The sequence below is a fragment of the Anabas testudineus genome, chromosome 4, assembly GCF_900324465.2.
Source record: "Anabas testudineus chromosome 4, fAnaTes1.2, whole genome shotgun sequence".
Classification (NCBI taxonomy): Eukaryota; Metazoa; Chordata; class Actinopteri; order Anabantiformes; family Anabantidae; genus Anabas; species Anabas testudineus.
In genome coordinates, this window is record NC_046613.1 from 15,298,459 (window position 1) to 15,321,337 (window position 22,879).

The 22,879-nt window shown below is 39.5% G+C and overlaps 1 protein-coding gene across 1 annotated transcript in view; it reads left to right on the forward strand.

Annotated features, from left to right (window-relative positions):
* Positions 1-1,899: 1,899 nt before the first annotated feature.
* Positions 1,900-22,879, forward strand: part of rnf13 (ring finger protein 13) — a 32,056-nt gene continuing 11,076 nt past the window's right edge. The window contains exons 1-4 of the mRNA XM_026345316.1: positions 1,900-2,116; positions 5,346-5,570; positions 5,856-5,936; positions 12,004-12,126. Of these exons, the coding sequence (XP_026201101.1) occupies positions 5,457-5,570; positions 5,856-5,936; positions 12,004-12,126 (318 nt within the window). The 5' untranslated portion in view covers positions 1,900-2,116; positions 5,346-5,456. The remainder of the gene's footprint in view (positions 2,117-5,345; positions 5,571-5,855; positions 5,937-12,003; positions 12,127-22,879) is intronic.

Consider the following 22,879-nt stretch of genomic DNA (forward strand, 5'->3'; position numbering starts at 1 on the left):
GCTTAACCTTGCTAAATGTTTTATTTCTTCATCTATTTATCTTTCATTCATCTATATTAACCTAAGCGAAAGCATCGCAGCAAGTGGTAAAAGTTATTATTATGTAATTAAAACTAAATAAATAGTGCTGGTTCAGCAGAATTTCACAACATTACAACTTTTCCAGTATAATATGTTGATCTTATGTGGCTGAGATTTACTGCTTACATGCTTATACTTAATACTGAATGTTTTGGATGTGTTGGAAGATGTATTTAAATGCTTACTTGTTAAACCTAGAAATTATAAAATACTTTACAAACCCTTGAAGATGCACTGAATTAGCAACAAAATGTAGGCCACTCAAGAAAAAATACTACAAATGCAGAAAAGAATAGAAATTTTCAATAACTATTCTTGATGTACCGTCAGTGGCACATTGATTTGTAGCTACTAGACTTATTGAACTTTTTTTTTTTTACTGATACTACTGTGTAGTCTAACAAAATCACATTTTATAAACTGACAATATATTTTCTACATCACATTTCACATAAAACTGAAAAGGTAATGTAAATCTGTCAGATGATAAATGTAGTAGCAAAAAGTGCCTGCTGCAGAAATAAAGGAGGTATAGTATAATTTAGCATTAAATAGAAACACACAAGTTTAACAAAATCTTACTAAACATAGTTACTTTGCATCATTCAATGTAAAGATTCTGCTAAATAACTTATCTACATAAGTATTGTTACATGCTGTGACCCATATACTTGTTAACTAAACTTTGTTCTTTTCCACCTCGTCTACATTTAGGTCCATAAATAAAAAAAATTAGGGGGAATTTGTCATCTATACACCAAGACATTGAATCTGAAATGCAACACTTAAGATGTGGGCGAAGTCGAGGCCTCCAGCTTTTATTCAAGAGGTTTGAAAAAAATTGTGGCATCAACCATTCAAGAATTACATCATAAATAATGGAAAAATGGCTGACAAGCAGTAATGAAACACTCAATATGTGAATGAAGTCACATGTTCACAAAAAAAGTGTTTTTTATTGTGTAAATAAAATGATTCATTCTGTGATATTCTGTTCATTGAAAACTCAGATACGTGTCTTAAAATTTCCACAGTGTCACAGAGGATTCATTAAGCAACTCTTACTCAATTTCTAAAGACTCCAGAACAATGTAACGAAAACTATTTTTTGCCTTAATAAAAAGAGAAGTTACAAATCCCTTCTGTAAATAAGTGGCCACAAAAGTGTGATTACCAGGCAGAGACACTGATCTCAGTGCCCATTAGTAAGTTTGTAGTAGTAGTAGGTTTTTTACTATTAGTGGTCATTTCATATTAAAACTTAAGATGGTTAGGAAGCCTCGGGACACACACATTAGCACAAATTGTGAGTCAATTCTCAGACATTATCAATTTATGTACTGACGTGAATAATCCACAATAAACATAATCAGCTAATCATTTATTAGCTTTTTTGATAGGAATTTGCATCTGCAAAAAAACTACTAGTTACGTTAAATAAGTGCATTTGTAAATCTATTGATTACGTGGGCTACAGAGGGTGCTAGAGACTTAAAAGTGCCAGCGGATTGAGGCGACGAGGCGGATGATAACATCTGTACTGAAAGAGCATATACTTTTCCGCTTAAAATATCTACTTTCTTTAAATAGTCGATTCGGCTGCTAGTTAATGTCATATTGCGCCGCAGCAGCTGTAATAAAGCTGTAAATACAGAGTGACTCAGCTCATGTGGCTGTAAAAAGCAGTTAATGGCTGGTTATATCTCCTAAACCGTCTACGGTCCCGTCACATGGATCTGTTTACGTCTGCAGTCATTTCCGCAACAGGATGATTGACACCTGAATCGTCCAATCAGGAGCTGAACGTGGAGCGGCGCGTTTGGCGGAAGTTGGCTCTCTCCGCTAGCGAAGAGGATTAAAGTGTAACGTTTATGTTCATACTCTCCGAGCCGCCGCTCAAACATCATGACCTGTGTCCGTCACCTTCGTCGCTGTGCATGTTCATTTACGCGACCCGAATGAGAGTACATGTGCGCGATGCGCCTGACAGCAGCTAAATTCCTGGGCGAGAAAAACATCCAGGCAGAAATTAAAGGTAAACACCCACGACAAGCTAGCTACCTATCCTAGCATCATGCTAACTCCGGTATAGGACGATCTGTTTTTGTGTGTAGCTGCTCACCTTTTAAGGTGTCCACACCTCGCCACTGATGTATTTATGTCTATAACTATATCCTAAAAATAACTGCAGCTATCGTTTATTGTGTGACATTGACGCTAGCGGCTGTGTCAGTGAAGATTCTCGGTCATCCAAACGAGGCTGAGCGGCTATATTTGTAGAAACTTGTTTGGTTGCTAAAAACCGTAACTCAGCACAGTGACAGTGAGATTACTGTTTATAGTTAAAGTTTAACGCAGTTCCCCAATACACTGTTTTTTTTCCTGCTTTGTTATCATCATAGTACACTATTATTTACTTAATTTAACCATTACCTCACTTATTTAGTTCTCAAATTGTGATGTATGCTATAATTAGATTTTTAGTCATGTTTACTGCTGTCATGAGAAATGATAGTTTCACTTCCTCCTTGGATTTCTGGTATTTGTTACTTTCTGTCTCAACAAACGTTCATTTTCAGACAATGTCTCCTCATTTCTTCCACATAATTTGTCATTAATTTTATGAGGTACCTTGACTGGTGATTTTTAATTAATTAATTACTATGATCAGTGTTATAGTAAATGGTACTTGTACTCTAGCATATCTTTATGCACATATTTTATTTGATGTTACAATAATATTACAATTTTACCTAGGGGACACCATTTCATACACATACGAACATTGGAATGATGTTTTCACATATATATATTGTGATGTTCATTTTATCCATATTGTCCATCTCTAGTTTCTATTGTTATGAAATGTGTTGAAAATACACAACGCACATATTTTTTTTACATGTGTTTAACCATATTAAAAAAATAGTTTATCCCCAAACCAGTGATGTTTACATGTGTACTACTGAATACTTAAATAAGGCCGAACACTGGTACAGATAATAGCATTTCTGTTTGTATGCTATTAATTAATAGTGGAAATTAGTCCATGTCCTTAAGGAGCAAAATGCTGTACATGAGATACTCAGGAAGAAGTGGAAAAGGGTGGGAGCAGCATTAATATTATGATAGTAAGGACAGACAGTGATGAAGCCCCACTCCCGTTTTCTTCTTGTCTTGGATGCAGGTATTTCCAAAAACCTGTTTAGTGTGAGGCTACAGTGTGATAGTCTGCAACTTATGAGTTATCTTTTAAAAAGCTGCAAAATAACTTGATTTGTTTGAAAGTGCTCTGTGAAAATGTCATGTTTGTACGTTTGAGATGCTACAGATGCTTAGACACATTGTGGTGTCAGTAATAAATGAGGACAGGTGCAGGTTGTTACATGTCCTCATCTTTTAAAACATCTCTGCTTCAGAAAAAAAGAGAAATTCCACTTGGATTTATGAATACAACTTGCTATTGGTAAACTGACAAATATCAAACTGATGTATCCGTTTAATTAACTTCTGTATCGTCTTTTCGATGTACATCACAAACAAAGCCGTGTAATGCTCATCTATTCTAGCGTGACAACAAGGCTTTAGTGATCTAAAGTTTGGCAAGCCTTCAGCTGTTAGTTTCTCCTGACCTGATCACATGCTGCCTTCGCTTTGTGAGTGTGTACCCCTTATGCTCTGAAGTTAGCCCTGCACTTCACTTCACACTTTATGAGACAACTGGTAACTGTACGTTACTTTCCAAGGATATATTCTTCTAGACTCTGTTCTCCTCTGCAGGTTTTCTCAGCCTTGGAGCTCTATATCTCCAGAGTGCAGTTACTGATCCTACCAACCTGCCAGTGTTTTTGCTGCTATATGTCATTGTTTTTTGTTACTTGCTGTTCTTTTCTCTCTCCTCTTTCCACTTCCAACCGGTCGAGGCAGATGATCGCCCACCTTGAGCCTGGTTCTGCTGGAGGTTTCTTCCTCTAATGGGAGTTTTACCTCTCCACTGTCACCTAGTGCTGCTCAAGTGGGGTTGTTGGGTTTTTTATATAATTTTGTATAGGGTAATTGTAAAGGGTGTTAAACCTTACACTGTAAGGTGCCTTGAGATGACTTCTCAAGTGATTTGGCACTATACAAATAAAACTGAATTGAAATAGAACATGCATCTCACTGGTAAAGAGATAAATGTTTACAGTAAACAGTGTACTATTTACCTACGCAGCTAACTTCTCAGGTGTTACATTTCAAGTAAGAACAGGGAAAAGAGAGAATGGGGAAGGCAGAGTTTGACATTTAGGACCAATCCCAATTATTTTACTCATTTTTTGGGTTCCCCTCGTAATTGGTTTGAAGAAGTGGTGGTAGAAATGTTCTTTTATGAAATGGGATGAACAGTGATTTCTTCTTTTGTTATGGTTCTGGTAAAGGAAAAATGTTTGAACCAAACAGTATATTGTGTAATGCATTAAAACTGTATTAAACTAAAATAATCAAAGCGAATGAGCAAAGAAAATAGTTACATTCTGGGGCATTTCTCATTTTCCTTGATCTCTGAAAACTCTAAATTTGACACTGTGTAACCATTCACTGAGAGAAACAGGACACCCACACACAAAACAGAAGTAGGGTCAAGCAGGAGAATTGGGATTGGGCCTTAATGTCTTGAAGCTTATCTCGACTAACTGTGAGCTGTTTTCTAAACTTGCACTTGAACGGAGCGGAGAGACTAAAAAGTTAAAAAATATATATATTCAAATACCAACCAGGTGTGTTCTGCAAACTTTCCATTTTTCCACTTCACAATAACCTAAATAGTGTGTCCACATGTGGAGTGAGGAGTCAGACATCTGAAACAGTTGATCAAGTTGGCAGCTGAATCGAAGTACAGCTAATCAGTTTGATGAAACTGTTGCTGACAGCCACGTGTGGACATATCTTTTCTCTAAACACTAGTAAGGAGAGATTCCCAACCAACATGAAAACATTACTTTTGCTGTGTCAGAGCTTACTTTGACCTCTGACACGCTTGTGGAAAAAAGTGTTGATAACATTTGTGTTTAATGTGTGCAACAAGTATATTGGCAGTAAATTACCTTGCAGTAGATAAAAATAATGTGATATAACTAAATATACTAAATATGTTATGATTATTTTTTATAATATGTTTTAATGACGAGTAAAGCAAGTACCCCTCATGAAAATTAGAAGAACATTTGCTGAACACATTTTTATCAGTGTACTAGTGAGTAAAGGCTTTAAATGTTCTTTTCCAGGTGTGTCAACAACTGACGGTGTGTAGAGGTTCTACAGCAGGCCAGACTGTCTTTTAGTGTAGGTTTATGAGTGAGTGGCATAGCAGCTGGAGGTTGTAATGTGATGCCAAGATGCTCCTGTCTCTGGGAATGCTGATGCTGTCGGCCACTCAGATTTACACCATTTTCACCGTTCAGCTCTTTGCCTTCCTCAACCTGCTTCCTGTAGAGGCCGACATTGCTGCTGTGAGTAAATCTTCCTATAGATATGTGTAGAGCTTTACATAGAAAACATACAGAAATAATAAAACGGTGCAACTCCACCACAATTATACACCACCCACACTAAAACACAACTCTAGTGCAATGCCCATGTTGCTCTTTTTGCAAACAGGTTTACAACAACTTGATTGGCATGTCAGTCTTTTTTTTTTTTTTTTTGATTACATTTCTCACTTGGTTAAAGGAAGAAGAGCATTAATAAAATGTCTCAAATGCAAAGTTATTAAACTTAATTTTATCATCTTTCAGTACTCGTTTGACAACAAAACTGAGAACTTTGATGACCTGCCAGCTCGGTTTGGCTACCGTCTTCCCAGTGATGGACTGAAGGTGAGTGAGGGAGTTTTATCAAAACTGTAACAACATAAAACATTTAAAAAGATGCTTAATGTGGAAGGAAATATATCTGGTTCAGTCTTCTCAAAATATATAGAGAAGGCAGTAACGAAAATAAACATTTTGTTTACTGCAAAAAGTACCCATTTAGTTAAATGGTGTGCCTGGGTTCTTAAAGCTTCATCTCAAAGTTTAATATCATGTAATAAAACTCTGTGTTGGTGGTTGTGACGAGGTGTGTTGTTGTGAGGTTTCTGTGTGCCGCCACCCACCCGGCAACCACCACACTGGATGATCCACTAAGCTCCCAAACAGAAGGGATGATTCATGTCTGCTATCTGAGCTGGTCATTGTGGCGTTTCTCACCGTCAAGAGGCCAGTTGTTGTTATTGTACAAAGGCTTCTGGCTCACAGAAGCATGCCAAATGCTCTGTGTGTTGTTTGTGTTTATGTGCAGAGTAGGCCATTTACATTTGGACATTCTTCCTACCACTTAAGGATGCTATGTTTATCATCATTGTACCATGAGAGCAGGCCCACAACATGGTTTTGAGTTGTGACCTCATGGTATATTTTAGGAATTAAAAGTTGAGCGTCAGAGTCTGTCTCACACTTTGGGGTTTGAAGACTCTAAAGGTGAAAACACATTTTGTGTTTTTTATTTGCCATTTGTCACTGACAATTTTAAACAAAGAGTTATGAAATGAAACCCTTTTCCAGTGGCATGTGTTTTAGTTTGCTGGTAATTTAATCAAATTTTGCTCACAAAAAACAAATATTTAAAAGTAATATTTAAATCTTTTTACTTGCTAACCAAAGTAGGAGGCACTGTTTACAATGTTGTTCTTGATGTAAGTCACACACACTAATATTTTTTTGGAGCGCCTTTAGCTTATGGCACATATTCAACTTGGCATCGTTTCAATCAGCTTCTGCGATGTCACAACATTTATTCTCGTCCAGAGTTGCATTCATTTTTTGCCAATATCTTGTATTGATGATAGGAGAGTCGCTGTGCAAAGTCTTCTTCATCAAATCCCAAAGATTCTCAATGGGATTAAGGTCTGAACTCCTGTGGTGGCCTATCCATGTGTGAAAATGATGCGTCATGTGCCCTGAACCACTCTTTCACAATTTGAGCCTGATGAATCCTGACATTGTCATCTTGGAATATGTCTGTGACATCAGGAAAGAAAAAATCCATTGATGGATTAACCTGGTCATTCAGTATATTCAGTTAGTCAGCTGACCTCATTCTTTGGGAACATTACGTTGTTGAACCTGGACCAGAGCAACTGCAGCAACCCCAGATCATAGCACTGCCCCCACAGACTTACACAGTAACAGTAAGCATGATAGGTGCATCACTTCACCCGCCTCTCTTCTTACCCTAATGCACCCCTCACTCTGGAACAGGGTAAATCTGGACTCATCAGACCACATGACCATTCTATTGCTCCAGAATCCAATTTTTATGCTCCGTAGCAAATTGAAGCCTTTTTTCCCCGATTAGCCTCACTGACAAGTGGTTTTCTTAAGGCTACACAACCGATTAGTCCCAATCCCTTAGGTTCTCTTCCCATAGTGCATGTATCAAAGCTCTTACTTTCACTATTAAACATAACTGTGAGTTCTACTGTTGTTTTTTCACGATTTAATTTCACCGAACATTTAAGAACTACTAGAATGCACCATAATTACTGTGTTGCCAAACAACAAGGACATCAAATTTCTAGTCTATGTACATGCGTGTATATTTGTGTTTGTTGTTATGTGTCATGGTGAAGGAAGTTTGCTGTGAATAGTATCTGACCTCAGTCCTGGTAGACAACGGGGATTATAGCACACACTTATGTTGTTCAGTGTGCATGTATTCTTGCATATTAGTCTTACATAAGCTCTTCTGTTATGAAAGCAGGGAAATGCTCCCTGTCGTAAATTTGCATCTAATCTCTGCGTCTGCTCTCCATTACACTGTCTAGTTGAGGTATGCAGCCTCTAGTTGAAGGCGAGTGCCATGCAGACATTCTGCTCTAGTCCTTCAGGGCTCATTTAAGTCCATCCATCCTAAAGTTAGTCTCACGCGTACAGTGCGTTTGTATCTGTCTGAGTGAGTCTGGCAGCAAACTGTTTCAGGCAACAGCTGTAATTTTCAGCTGCACTAATCTTCTTTTCTGTATTTTTCCTGGGAGAAAATACTGTTTCTTACTCTGCATGTGCTGCAGCTGTCTATATAGTTTGTGATCATAAGGTCTTTTTTCCCTGATGACGTGGAAGTCATCTTTCTTTTTCCAATAGTTTTTTCCTTTTTACACCTGTGCTATTTACTTTTACATTTTTTTTTCAAGTTTAAATTAAATTAAATTAAATTAAATTAAATTAAATTAAATTAAATTAAATTAAATTAAATTAAATTAAATTAATGTATAATTTGCACAATCCAGGTAATTTTTAAAGATTTTGTATTGCATTATTTAACTTGAGATAAACCCACATCACCAATTATGGTCCCACTTACTGCCAAGGGAAACCTCTGGCATCACGAGGCAGCACAAGCCCATACAGCCTGGAGGATTCCCTGCAGGGAACGAGCCTTCAAACAGAGCCTTCCCTGTTTCCTCTTACACAGCCAGGGCTGTTTACAGGGTAAGGTAACTACAAGCTTGTGTACACCTACTCTGAGCACCCGTTATGTTTTGTTTAATTTCTGACTTGTACATAGTAGTTTAATATTGAAGTAAAAGGTATTGGAACAGAGCAGGCTTTCAGTGTTCAATTAAATCACCCATTTAACCACCTGAGTTCCTTTAACCTCCTTAATGGGGAAAAACATCCTATACTGTACTACCACCTAAACCCCACTGTGGTTCTCCAGATAAACTTACAGGTACAGCATTGTGGCCTTTTATTTAGATTTGGCAAGATCTAATCAAGAATCAGTACCCAAACTAAAACTGCTCTACCCTCTTTGCACGATGTTTCTCAGCAGTTGACTTTAAGGTTTTTCTGTGCCCACTTTCACTTCTCCAATTTTAGACCGATCTGTACACATAGTCTGAGACTAGACTTTTGCACTTCCTTTGGAAAGTCTTTGTGGTTTGGATGGTGTAGTGAGATGCAAGGCCAGTTATAAAATCATCACGCTGAATAGAAGATATCAGGAGTTTTCTCATTTACATCAGTGGCTTGATGTTAGTTAATGCAAATCTGCACGAGTCATTTGTCTTGTGCCTGGTTCTGGTAAATGTTTGGTTATGAAGTAACAGACTTTCTGCCATTGTCCATGTGACTTACTGAAAGTGATAAAAAAGATCTAACAGTCTCTAGTGTCTTTCTAAAGCTCGTGTCTTGACCACTTTCCGTGCCACATTTTCTCGACCACATATTTCACATTTAGACTGTAGCCACACTCAAAGTCCAAAGTGGGATAAGCTTCTGAAAAAAGGTGAAGGGTCAGTGCTGTACATGTAAATATTGTTCTTCTATAATTGTAATGATAAAGAGGTACAGAGGGCAAAGAACGGTGAATGTGTTTATCTAAAGGTGAGCCCTCCAACTCCAACTGCTTCCTTTTGAAGTGGTTTAGTTCAGTTAAACTGGATATGTCAACAGACAAAGGCTTTAATCTGCTTACAGGAAACATCAGTGAGTTATTAATTCCTTAAAACCTAGAGTCAATCTGCAAACAGGCCGCCCTATACTGAGATTTACAGTGACAGGATTAAGTGTGATCACTGGACAATTATTTGAAGTTGTCTCCCAGTTATATTCATGTTAATTGCTCTATTGACTTCAACGAGACTTCTCGTTACAAGGCAAATTGAACTGGGTTGTAGCCATCCTTGTTAACTGAACTGTGGCACTGGAACACCCAAAAGAAACTTAAAAAATGTCTTATTGTAGCTTTTCACATCTATTTTATTCTTCAGTTGCTAGTCTACCGTTCTAAATCAACTCAAGACACAAGGCTGAAGCCAACTGTAGACCAACATTAAAGAAATATGCTTTATTGGGTAGTTAATAGCTGATGAACCAGTGCAAACAAAGATCTTCTTTCTGCCTACTCACTGCTGCCTTTCCTCTTTCTCCTGCCTCTCTATTGTTTAACTGTTCAAAGAGGTCAGACTGACTGTATGAACCCAAATTCGACAATACTGTTTTGTCCTCACTTGGTGCTTTCTGAACTTTGACAACTTGGCCAAAGTTGACCTAACGCTGTAATGGGGAATTTCATCTGATATTGCTACAGTTAGGCGTTTTTAAGGAGGTTAACGTCAGTACATTTCATGGTGGTGAAAGTTTGGATACAATCGCACAGTAAAAGCTGTAGTTGTAGTTCATATTCTGGGACAAAATTATATATTTCAAGTTGAGTGTAGTATTAGATGAGTCTTCTGCTGTCTTAAGTGATACCTTTCCACATTTCCAGGATTCCCCCTCCTTCCCCAGTCATTTCCTGTTTTTCACCCTGCTCTCCTCGCTGCATTCTGCAGTGCTGGCAAGTGCCTTTTTTCCCTTCTTTTTCCACCCAACAGAGGGCGCTCTTGTTACTGGTTTCAACCTCAGGAGGAGGAATGTGAGGCAGTGGCATAGTGATGTCATTAAGCAGTAAGACAGGGCTGCACTGGAGGAGGCGCCCTGAGGTGATGGTGGTGAGGGCCGCCGCCGATTCCTCATGTTGTTTTCCTTTGTGACGTGAGACTTCACAGATGTCCCTGATGCCTGAATTTCACCATATAAGTCTTAAGCATCAGGGTTTAAGGCTAAAATACAACCAGAGTGTGCATTTGTTGTGTCAGCAGTTTTCTTCTCCGTAATGTAGGACAGTGGCTCAGCTGCAGTTTTGGACTAAAGTCAGTGTGTCAGTGTGCAGAAAGTGCTGGCTCTCCTTCATGTACTGTCTGGGTTTTTATAGCTTCGGCTTTAAGAAAGAGAGCGAGGCAGAGCTGAAGCTGGCGGCTGGGTCTCAGAGTCCCACAGCAGTCCACACTTCCTGTCTACCACCCTGCCTCTAAACACACACACACACACACACACACACACACACACACACACACACGGTGGTGTTAGTTACACTTGCATAAGGTTCAGAAATGTAAATCCCATCAGGACCCTCCCTCCTCATCTCTTGTAGGTTTTCTTTTCATCATCCCTTCTTCTTTGCTCCTTCTCTGTTCTCACCATCTGTCTGGCTCTCTCTTTGTCTTCACCTTTCTATTTTTGGTTTTCTCCATCTGTTTTTTTTTCTGGTTTTCCTCTTTTGTTGGTATCTCAGTAGCTATCTGACTCTCTTTGCCTCCATATTTGTATCTTTTGCCGTTTCAGCTTTTGTTCTCCTTCCCTTTTATCACGGCCAGCCCCTCTCTTTATCTCACTATCTCCCTCTCATCACTTCAGACCTTCTGTGTGAAATGGGACTAAGACAGGAAGCAGAGAGAGGGAGAAACCAAGATGGGAGAAACGAGGTCCACAGGGTTTTCAGCAATGAGCAATGGTATCCCTAAAATGTAGTAGACTAATGCACATATAGTCCCTGTTAAACATTTCTGTGTTTCCATGATGTTCTTCCTACCAGTGGGAAGTTCTGTATTAATAATATAATTGATTTGTCAGTGTTAAATCTGGGCTGAAGAAGGAGTGGCTCTCAGCATCGTGTTTCAATCTTTCATGTTTTAAAATAGGTTTAATGTAGGAGCAGGATGATTAAAGAAAGATGGTGCTGCTTTGTCTATAAAATGAGAGGCCTGAGACTGGGTCCAGGGATGTAACTGTATTCTAACTTTTGTTTTACTCACCAAGCAACACTGATTTTTGACTGAAATCCGCAGTTGTAAATCAGTCATCATCTGGCTCATTATTTATGTCGAACTGTTACCTTTGTATTATTGCTTTTTAGAGTGAGAAGGTGCTTTCTATACATTTTGGCAGCTCTTCAGACCGAGGACTCCTCATTTGATTCCTCATTACCTGTTTGCGTTGCAATATATTAAATTTGCTTAAACTTGGATATACGTCACTCGTGTATTCTTTCTCACCGTGTCTACTGACGCTATTCCCACAGGGCTTCCTGATTGGGGCACGTCCAGAAAATGCGTGCGAGCCCATTGAGCCCCCTCCGAGGGACAATTTGACGGGTGCTTTCATCGTCCTCATCAAGCGTTTCGACTGCAACTTTGACATCAAGGTAAAATGTTTGCACCTTTGAGTAGCTCACTGTTGACAACCATTCCACACTCTTAACCAACCACCTCTAGTTTTAATCCAAACATATATATTTTACCTTTATGTCCAGGCTATGTGCTTAAACATGGACTGATTAGGTGCACATAGTGAATTATGGCCCCTTCACTGACAGACCTCCAGTTCTTGTACAGTGTCTTGTTTTTTTAGCAGCCATAAATGCTGTTTTAGTGTGTAGAAACACCTGCAGGTACTTCAAAACACCATTTATTTCAGCAGCTGTTGAATTTAAATGGCAAGCCGCCAAAATTCTGGACTGATACTGTACACTGGCATGTGCTGTCTTACACTGCATTTGGTCGAGCAGGTTTCTGAGTTGGCTTCACTGAAGCTCTTAGATCCGTTACTTGTTATATAAAAACAGGAAGCGTACATTTCCCTCAACACAGTTTCCTGTGTAAACATCTGTCCCATTCAACCACCTCTATGTTTTTTCTCTTTGCTTCCTGTGGATGTACTTTTCCATGTATTTGTGGAGTGAAGGGGTTTCGTGAGCCTAATAAGTGGCTGAAAGATGGTGAAACCTGTGAGAATGGTCCGGCCATTTGTGCAGCGCAGAGAGGGTGGTGAAGGCCACACAAGTGTGTGTGTGTGTGTGTTGTGTGTGTGTGTGTGTGTGTGTGTCTGTGTGTCTGTGTGTGTGTGTGTGTGTGTGTAATTTAACTCAAGTTAATCTGGATTTGAAGAAAACATATTACATCATTTGTTGCTTCATCAGTTTCAGACCCTCTGCAAGTTGTATGAAGTAAAAACCAGTGAGATTGAAACGATGAACAATGAAAAACAGTATTATTTTTGCCTGTAGACATCCGGGATTGTTTCCTGATACATTTTTTTACTTTTTACACTTAGATACTATCAGGAAAGTTTAAGTATCCAAATGCATGACTATGACGGTCAGAAATCTGCTCTTTAATGTGTCTTAAACCTGCCTTTTGCTCATGGATTTAAAGTAAAACAGAGAAAAGTATTGAAAGAGAGAGAAGAGTGAAAGAACTAGAGTGAGGTAGAGAGAATAGAGCCAGGATTTAGAGAGTGAGAGCAGGGATGAGTAATGGGGTGAAAGAGGGGAAAGCGTGCAGTCTCTTGGCATCTTTTCCTCCACCTTTTTCCATCTCTCTGTCTCTCTCTTCTGATTTTTAGTCAGAATTTTCCCTCAGTTTCTTCTTGGTTTCTCACCCAATTATTCACTCACACATTTTCTGTCTATTCCTCTCTTTCAGTCATAAAGCTTTCGTATTTATGGTTTTGTTCAGTTAGTTATTTTATTTTACTCTTTTATTGTAACTCTGGAGGAAACATACTGTACAGCCTTATAAGGTTTGACTGCATCACATATACACACCCATTGAAACATATTGAAGACATTCACATAGCTGTATGTGTAATATATAGACACAGCACCATTTGATATTTAACCTCCTGCAAGTTGCAGCTTTGCCTTGACAAGTAAACTTTTAACATTCAGACCAAATTGGGTAGATTTTTTTGGCCATCAATTAAAAATATCAAACATCAGAGGTCGAAAAGTTAGATTTTTCATATACTCATAATTTTGGCTGTATCACCGTATCACTTTAAACATTTGTCATTATTTCGTTGGGATACATAGGCCCACACGTTTCACAGCTTCTTCCAATTAAATAAAATTAATGATATTTCTTAAAGTCCTATCGACTGCTGTTACAAAGAGGTAGGTGGCATTTTTCGCCCCACGTCATCCATCATACCCCACTGTGGGTGTTTGTCATCTTTTGCCTTTCCTGTGACGAGTAAACATGATCTGATGCTTTTTTAATTGCTTCTCACACCATCTTGTGGGAAAGGTAATTGCAAGGTCTGTAACGCAACAACTTTTAATGTCGGTGTCTTATATTACAAACTGCAATATAAAAAGCTTGTTTGAATGTAGTAATGTAGTAGAAAACTGAAGGAGGCTGCAGTAAAAACCTGGAAAATCAGCTAGTTGATGTCAGTTATGTCACCGGATTGATGCACTCATTACATATAATGGATTTACAACAAAATATTAAGTTTATTTTAATTAAATGGATTTTAAAACCATCTGTCCCAATAATTTTAAAATGTGTCATCTGATGCAATGGTGCTATGTTCAATGCTGTTTAATATATTGAGATGTGAATAGCATCAAATAGAAGCTGAAATACAGACCTTATATCATCTGTGGCTTTAATCATCTCATAATTATCTTTTAAACTTAAACCTAAATGTCTTTGGTGTACAGCATAAACAAACTATCTAGGCGGGACTGTATGTCTAGGCTCTAGACTAGTTTTATTTATTTTAACATCTTAAAATTTCATTATTCTGTCCAGAGTTCTAATATTTAAGAAACATACTGTAACCACAAGTTTGATCTGGACAGATGTCTACTGTCAAAATAAAGACAAAGTCCCCCTAAAAAGAAGTCTTCTTTCATCACTTTAATGGATAAGTCTATATAGTGGCTGTCAGAGGCCTGCAGGGATTTGTTTTATTGCTCTTACTATAGTTATGTAACTCACTTAATGCAACAGCTCATGATTAAAGTTCTGATTAGCATTTAGAAGGATGGTGGCAAAAACTTTTTTTAAGTAAACACAATTATTCTTATTCTAAGTGAACTGTTTGTGTGTTACAGTAAGAGGGGATTCTTCTAGACTTTATCTTATCTAAGTTTAATCTTAACCCTGTTAACTCAACTCCCTCTGCTGGTTTTTCTCCCGACGGCCTCGCTTCTGTTTGCCTCTCTTTCTCTCTCTATGTCTGTGAGGTCTCTGGCTTAATGATCATATCTACAAACATCATCGACTGGACACACGTATACAGTTTGCTCCCTCTTTGACACACACCCCTCTCTTTTCCTGTGGCAGCCTTCTCACCCTTGCTGTTGTCTGTCCTTCTCTCACACATGCTCAGTTTGTCGCTAGCATTCATCCCTCTCTCTCTCTCTCTCTCACACACTCCCTTCCTCCCTCTTAGCGGGGCTCAGTTCCCTCCAGAAGCTGCAGGGAAACAAAGGAATAATAGATTCCATCTTGACTGAGACAAGGCACTGTGTGTGCGTGTGCGTGTGCGCGCGTGTGTGTGTGTATTTGTATCTTCAGGGGTGTCAACGCCAACATGCCTGTTGTTTCGTTCGATCGCTTTTTGTCCCTCTGCAGCCTCCCTTCAGTGTTTAGCCAGTAGCATCCTGTGATCTGTTTTAATGGATCTGTGCCTGTAATGGACAATAAACCATCTACTTCGCTCTCCGTCAAGTGTTAGCACCTCCATCCCTGGCTGTGTGTTGTGACAAGACATGAGAGAAAGGAGGTTGAATGTTGAGAGAAAGTGCTGGAGATTATGAGGCATGGAGGGGGTGAAGTGAAGGGGTGTTAATAAGCACACTGGGAGAGGGAGGAGAGCATTCCTCCATGGCTGTCCCTTTTAGAAAACCCATCTCTAGATGGAGAGGGTTTGCACTTCCTGTGCACTGGGATTCTTTGAGGTCGTGGCGGGGGCCTCACTGGTGACCTTTGTGGGACAGGAGGGGGGTTGCACAGGAAACTCAATCCCCTTTTCCTCCCTCTCTCTCCCATGAACATCTCCTCGTGTGTCTCTTCCTTTGCTGTGAAACTATTTGAGGACTGTCCTTCTCCCACACACAGTCGATATACATTAAGACATGTGTCTTTGTTATGTAACATGTACTCAGTTTTGTTGAGTTTGCTAATCTTCTCTTCTTTTTCTCTTATATGCTGTCATTGACTCCTTTAATCTCTCTGCTGCCCCCTATCTGTCAGTGTTTGTCAGTTTGATTCCACCTTTATATTCATTTTTATTTCCGTAAACTAGTCCCGCTGATAAAATTATAGGTAAGTATCAAAGGGTCATAAAGTTCAGAGTGACGCAGTAAAGTCTGTTGCTCTTGCTTATTCCCGGGAATTGAGTAAAACATATTCTCTGGCAGAGATGACACATTTTGTTGAGGGGGGAAAAAAAAAGTCCCCCATCTGAGGACAAAAGAGGTGGTTCAGGCTTAATATATAGTCTAGTTGAAATGCTTTTTGTCCCATCAGGAAGCTGTGAACTCCAGGTGACAGGCCATAGACCAGGCATCACACTTTACACAATGCACTCATTCAGTAACATTTACCAGAATAGTTCAGTGTGGACTGAGCTAGGCCAGGTCAGTGACACAAAAAAACTGCCTGCGATATGTTCTGTATTAAGATTGTTTACATAGAGTGATGCCATCACTTAGTTTAACAGAGTCTGACAAGTTTATTATTAATCTGCCAGTAACTTGGCCACATTTCTTTAAAGACAAATTTACAGTAGTCTTGTTGAAATCTTTATTCCATGTGTTAATTAGAAATTATCATATAATTTATCTTTAAGCACGTGTTACATTCCTCCAGCCAGCTATATTATGATTATTATTTCTAATAACTGTGCTTGTAATTTGTATTTTTTATAATGTCGGAATCTATTGATTAACATGTACGTCATATGTAAGTACAATATTTAAAGCAGGTATTCAAATCTTGGCGTTACGAAGGTCAGGGTAGAATGAATGAATGAAATCACAGTGAGTACCAGAAAGTGTACTCGGTGTTAATTCGGTAAGACTGAAAATAAAGACGCAGCCATGAGTTTTCTTGTAAAATAAAAAGAGAATTAAAGTTTCTGTTAAGCAGAAAGTAGTTCAATCTTAGTGGAAAAACAATCTAGAGTGTGTGGTGATGCAGTATGTGTGCATAACAGGTTACAAAGTGTAACTGATCCACTGAATTCAGACGTTCCTGCTAAAGTCCATTAAAATAAAGTGACAAAAAGACTAGGGTTAAAGTCTTATAGCTTATCTCAAGGCGTGGTCATACCAGGCTCCGTGTTCTCCAGTTTATTATCTACAAGTCAAATGTGGGAAAAGACCTTGATGAGCCGGGAGAGATCAGGAGGATTTTTTTTAGTAGCTGTATATTTCTAGTCAGAAAAGTCTTGTGTGACTTTTACCAGCCTCACAAACCGGTCAGCGTTTCTTCTGCTGGCTGGTAATTTCCCATCTAACCCTGCTTCCTACCTCTGCTTTACAGTAAGCATTTATGCATTTGTACTGTTTGTGCTGCGGTGACCTCACAGCCCCCGAGCCGCCACACACACACACACACACACACACACACACACACACACACACACACACACAGACCTTAGTCTTTATTCAAACAATGATCTAGCTTCTTGCACAGTCTTATGACAGGGTATGACTATGGCTGACTGGATGTATGACTAGCTCGAGTGTGTGTGTGTGTGTGTGTGTGTGTGTATCTGAGAGTGAGTGAGAGGGGCAGGCAGGGCAATAACCATATCTCGTGTGCTGTTGTGTTACTTTTCTGACCTGTAATGTGTGTGGTAATTTGTTGTGGCAACAAACAGCTCAGCTTGCGCTTTTTGACTTTTACACATATCCTGTCCATGTGCATGTGCATGTGCACGTACACTGAAAGTCATAGGTATTCTCAACTTTCAGTTTTGACATGATATTCTAATATATGACCTATATTATAGTTTTACACATATTATTTGACAACAATAGTTGTTGGTAAAATAAAAGCATTAAATAAAAGCAAAGATCAGCAAATATTTTAAAGAAGAAGAACAAAGTGGATCAAGGAAGTATCATTTAAGTGTGCTCTGGTTGTATTCATAACAGCTTTAGATCAAATATAGTCCCTTTCACACATAGGAGTGTGCTGCATGAATTTGCAGCTTTGTGACATTATCAATGTGCATGGCCCCTCCCTGCAGTTTGCAGTTTTATTGAATTCTTTATCTAATCAACTGTCTGGACCTTGAAACTAAAACCCAGCTCTGCTCTGCACAACATTCCTCTGAAACACCAAGGAGAGAGAGAGAGAGAGAGAGAGAGAGAGAGAGAGAGAGATGAAGGAGAAAGAAGGGAATGAATGAGAAACTGGAGAGAGAAAAAAAAGGAGGGAGGGTGGACATGTCAGGAAAGGGACTGGGCAGATTTCTGGAGAATTTGGCAGTTGGCAGGGTAATATAACAAGGGTAATGAGGGCAGAGAGAAGAGATGAGGAGGAGGTTAAATTTAGAGAGGAGATCTGAGAGGAAAAGAGGGGAGGAGAAACAAAAGAGGAAGGGTGGGATGAAGAGCAACAAGGCTGGGAGGGGGGAGACTGGTGGGGGACCAGAGAGGTAAAAGCTGGTGAGGAGACATGAGGGAAAGTAAGACGTGAATGGGAGTTGCTGTAAAAACAGCAGAGGAGCAGACAGGACTAACCTGCATCTAATACAGCTGAGGAGAAGTAGTGGATGTACTTTTTAATTTATACGAGACTGTTTTTTTTTTTTAACAGTCTCTTTAAAAGCAATAACAGATCAGTTTCGTTTGACTTCTAAGGACACACATGGAGTATTTTGGGCAAAATAAATAACCTCTAAATAAAATGGCCTCGAGTTGTTCTGTTAAGGTCGGCGGAGGAGGTGGGGGTGAAAGAGGGAAACAGAGGATCTTTACAGGACTTTACATGTTGGTTATGAGCATGAGAGGACGGTGTTACTTTTATGTTGCTAAACAAATCCAGAATCAAGTGCCAAGTGTTTCCTGAATAAGGTTATCTGGTTATGACCTGATCTGGTTCTTCAAACCCACTTCAGAATTGGATTAAAACATCTGGATTTAGCCATCTGGGATAACTCCAAGCTTGTGGTTGTTGACTAATCATTTCCGTTTATTACATTACACACTAAACTATATGTATCATCACTCGAAGCTGAAGATCATCGTGTTTCCCAGAGGCTATGTCCTAATAGTAAACGACAGAGAGACAGAGCGCTTTTCACACGGGCACAGCAGGAGATGCTGTGCAGAATTTAACAGGGGAACTCAGCAAAAGTAGTATAAATACAGAAAGATGAAGACGAGGTGTTTAAGAAATTAAATATAAATCCTTACTGGCACCTTACAGTATAATGTGATGATTCTCAGTCATCTAGGTCTTCTGGACTTATTTGGTGTTTCTGTAATAAGACATCCAGCTGCCAGTTTCTGTTGGCACAGTCCAGCACCTAAAAGTCTGCTACAAAACCTCTTTGAGCATGTCAACAAAAACTGAGCATTACAGGCATCAATAAAGTAGACTTTTCATCTTTAGGTGAATAAAACATATGCTTCAAAGACGAATCATAGGCATCTTATGCCTAAAATAGCAAACTATAGGCTAATAATTATAATTTAACCAATGTAATATCCCTAAATCTTTCTCTTTGGGTATAAACACATTGACACACAGACCCAAGACCTGTTGCAGTAAAACAGGACTTTTAACAGTCAGACACGACGGAGGGTCATTTGGACCCATCCTGGCTTCAGTTTTGGGTGTAGATATGGTTTCTCAGAGCAGAGTGGACCACCAGTGAGGATGGAGAAATGGCAACAATACATGAGTTGGGCAGCCCAGGGAACATAGTGGACTAACCTACGTGAGTGTTTGGTTTCTTAGTCTCACTGCCAGTAGTTGGTTGAATAGGTGCTTTGGAGCTTTGGTGGTCCTTTGTTAAAGCTTCACATTTGCAAAAACTGCAGTCATAAAGGTGAGAAAAAGATTTTCCATTTGCTGAATTTTGACCTGTTTCATCTGCAACACTTTATCTGAGTTGTGTGAGAAAGGTGTGCTGTGCTGCCCAGATTCATTTACACAAAGCTGAGGTCAAGTCTGCTCTATGCAAATGCAGGCCAGCGACTGCAGCAGGCTTCACGCTGGTCGTTTGTGCTGCCGGAGTTTTCACCGAAAATAACCAGGGAAAACGGATGCAGGAGCACAGAGGAAGGTTGGTTAGAGAATAAAGGAGAGGATGAGGAAAAGGGGTTTGTGAAGGAAAGTATATCGATATTGCAGGAGGAGGAAAAATGGAAACGGCAGGAAAGGATGTGTTGACGCCACAGCACTGCATGAGACTCTGCAGTGGCAGCAGATACTCCCACACAGGAGTAAAGATCTAGTAATTATTGACACGCACAGCCACTGTGGTGATGCAGCAATAATTAGCGATGCTATCAGCAGTCTCTGTCCACCTCACCAGATACTTGTATCGAATAAGCAACGCAGATATAACCTGTGTGTACAAGGATATTTTACGTCAGAGTTTATTTTCAGTCTGTCTCTTGATATTTATTGTCAGAAGATTATTAGATACTTAAGAGTTTATATTTATGAGAAACGGCTTCATGGAGCAACAAGACAAATGGTCTTTGTGGCTCTGTAACAGTTAAATCCAGCAGCAGCAAGTGAGGCGGCTTCAGGTGGCACCGTTTACACGCCTCCAGTCATCTGTGACCGTACTGTATCAGGTCCTAAACACTAAAATATGTGCACGCATATAAAAACACACACACCTTTAGTGACCTGTAGTGGGGAAACTACTTTGAAATCCAGTACCTTTTCTTTATTTTACAGTTGACTGGAAACGTGTTTTCTCAGTAACACCTTCTCTCACATTCATACAGTCCCACACATTCACAGGAAGCTGCTCGGTACCAACACGCAGCCCGACGCTGTTGGCCTTCAAGCTGTTGCAATGTTCTCATTGAAGGGTGTGTAAAAACTGTGGTGTACATGATGCAGAATCAGGGTACAGCAGGTTTTCTTAGGCAAACAATGTTATGATTTGAACTGCTTGGTTGAGTGTAAAAATCCTTTTCAGGGTTTCCTGCAGCAGTTTATTGTGGAGACACCCCACCTCACTTGGAATGGAAAAGCTTCTAATGTCAGAAGAAAGACATTCAAGATATTTCTCTTAAGGCCAATAACAGTTTAATGTACCACCACAAAAACCACATACTGAATATTTTAGATAAGTTAGTGATGACACACTGTCCTCGAAGAAATGAAATCAGTCAGTGTCCATTTGAATACATTTTCTGTCTGTACTGGGGTCACCATTATTTATATGTTTATTAAAAATCTCCCAGAGCTTAATTATGTCAGTCCAAAAAACAAAATGGCCAATTAAGAGTCCAGTTTGCCTTTTTCAAATCCATAATTGGTCTCTAGCTTTGTGACTAAACATACAGTGTCTGCACTGCAGGCCAAGTCAAAATGTGGTCAGCACTCCACGGGGGGCCATGATGACAAAACAGGCATCAGATGCTTATTGTGGTTCAGCTTTGTTTCAAATTCAAAGACTATTCCTACAACAAGGACAACAAGGAAAGAATGATGTGGACTTTGGAATGCAGAAAAACAAGAGGGGGGAAAAGTTTCTGGAGCCAAGTCATGCCATCACATGACGACAGAAGATGTCATGATGCCCTTGAGAAAGGTACTTAGCTTCTAGTTTTCAGTTTAGTAGCAGTAGCAGTTCAGAACAGGTGCCCTGACCTTGGTCAGCACGCACATAGACATTCTTTAGTAAAGTAAAATAAAGTTGTTTTACTTGTTTGTCCACGTCATTAGCATCATAATCAAGCCAGTTAAATGATTTAACGAAAAGCTTTAAGTCAAATGACATTTTAGAGGCCTATGAGCCAGCCCATCCCTTTTTGCATTGATTTTTTTTTTTTTTCCTCCCTCTCTCCTTTTCTGTCACGCTCTCTTTTGCTTCCTCCCTTTTTCAGTCTCAGGAATGCTTTGAATGTCCTTATCTCTGCCCATGCAAACACAAGGGTGAGCCAACAGCAGAGGTTGAATTCCTCTGCAGATCCCAGTAAAACAGGCCGCACCACACGCTGGCATCTCGACGGCCTGCAGACAACCAACATGGCTCCTTACTTTTACTGCACAACTGTTCCTGGAAAGAAAGTGAACTATACTTTTGGCCTGTTACTGTGCTAGTAGTAAATACCAGGTAGTGTCAATACATATAATATATTTATATTATTTATTTATATATTTACTATTTTACCAACTAATTATATTTTTATGAAGCAAAGCACAGCCGATGGGTAACATTAAACATTATAGGACATAACATAGTGAGTCAGAGATGCACTATTAAAATAGTTGCGGCAGGATTTGAAATTTAGGAGGTACTCACACTGTATTAAATAATTAAAAAGAATTGATTTTGTAGCATGATGGCCTTCTTAGTAAGGACAGAAAACATCCTCCACCTAGCTTACTTTTCTCCATCAAAACACACTCATCCAGGCAGTCTCCTTCTAGATGCACACAGTAGCCATTGATACCTCCACACAATACTCCCTCACAGGCAAACACATGGGATCACAATGCTGCGGCTGCCATGCACACTGCTTCACATATGCCTGTGCATGAAATTACACTGACAAGGGACAGACAAAAGACAGAGCTGTTCACTGTTAGCGTCCGTACAGGCCGCAGTCCACACACTCGCACACTGTTCAGCCCTCACAGGTCTAAATGGATTCCCCTTGCGTCGCACAACAGATTACAATGCTCGTCCAAACAGCCTCGGCTGAATCGCAGAGCTAACGCGCTGCGCTCGAACAGCTCGGCGCTGATTTCTCAGGTTAGTCAGAACAGCGTCGTGTTACTTGGCAGAGCAGGTGATTTTTCATATATTTCACAGTGTGACCCAATCCAAGCTGATACTTATTTTTTTTCTTCTCCATTTCTGTTCTCGTCATGGCACCGCTGGCACATCACAGTCTCACTTACACTGTCTGCTTTTAGGTTGGGTGTTAATTTACCACAGAAGGTTGGCACATGCTC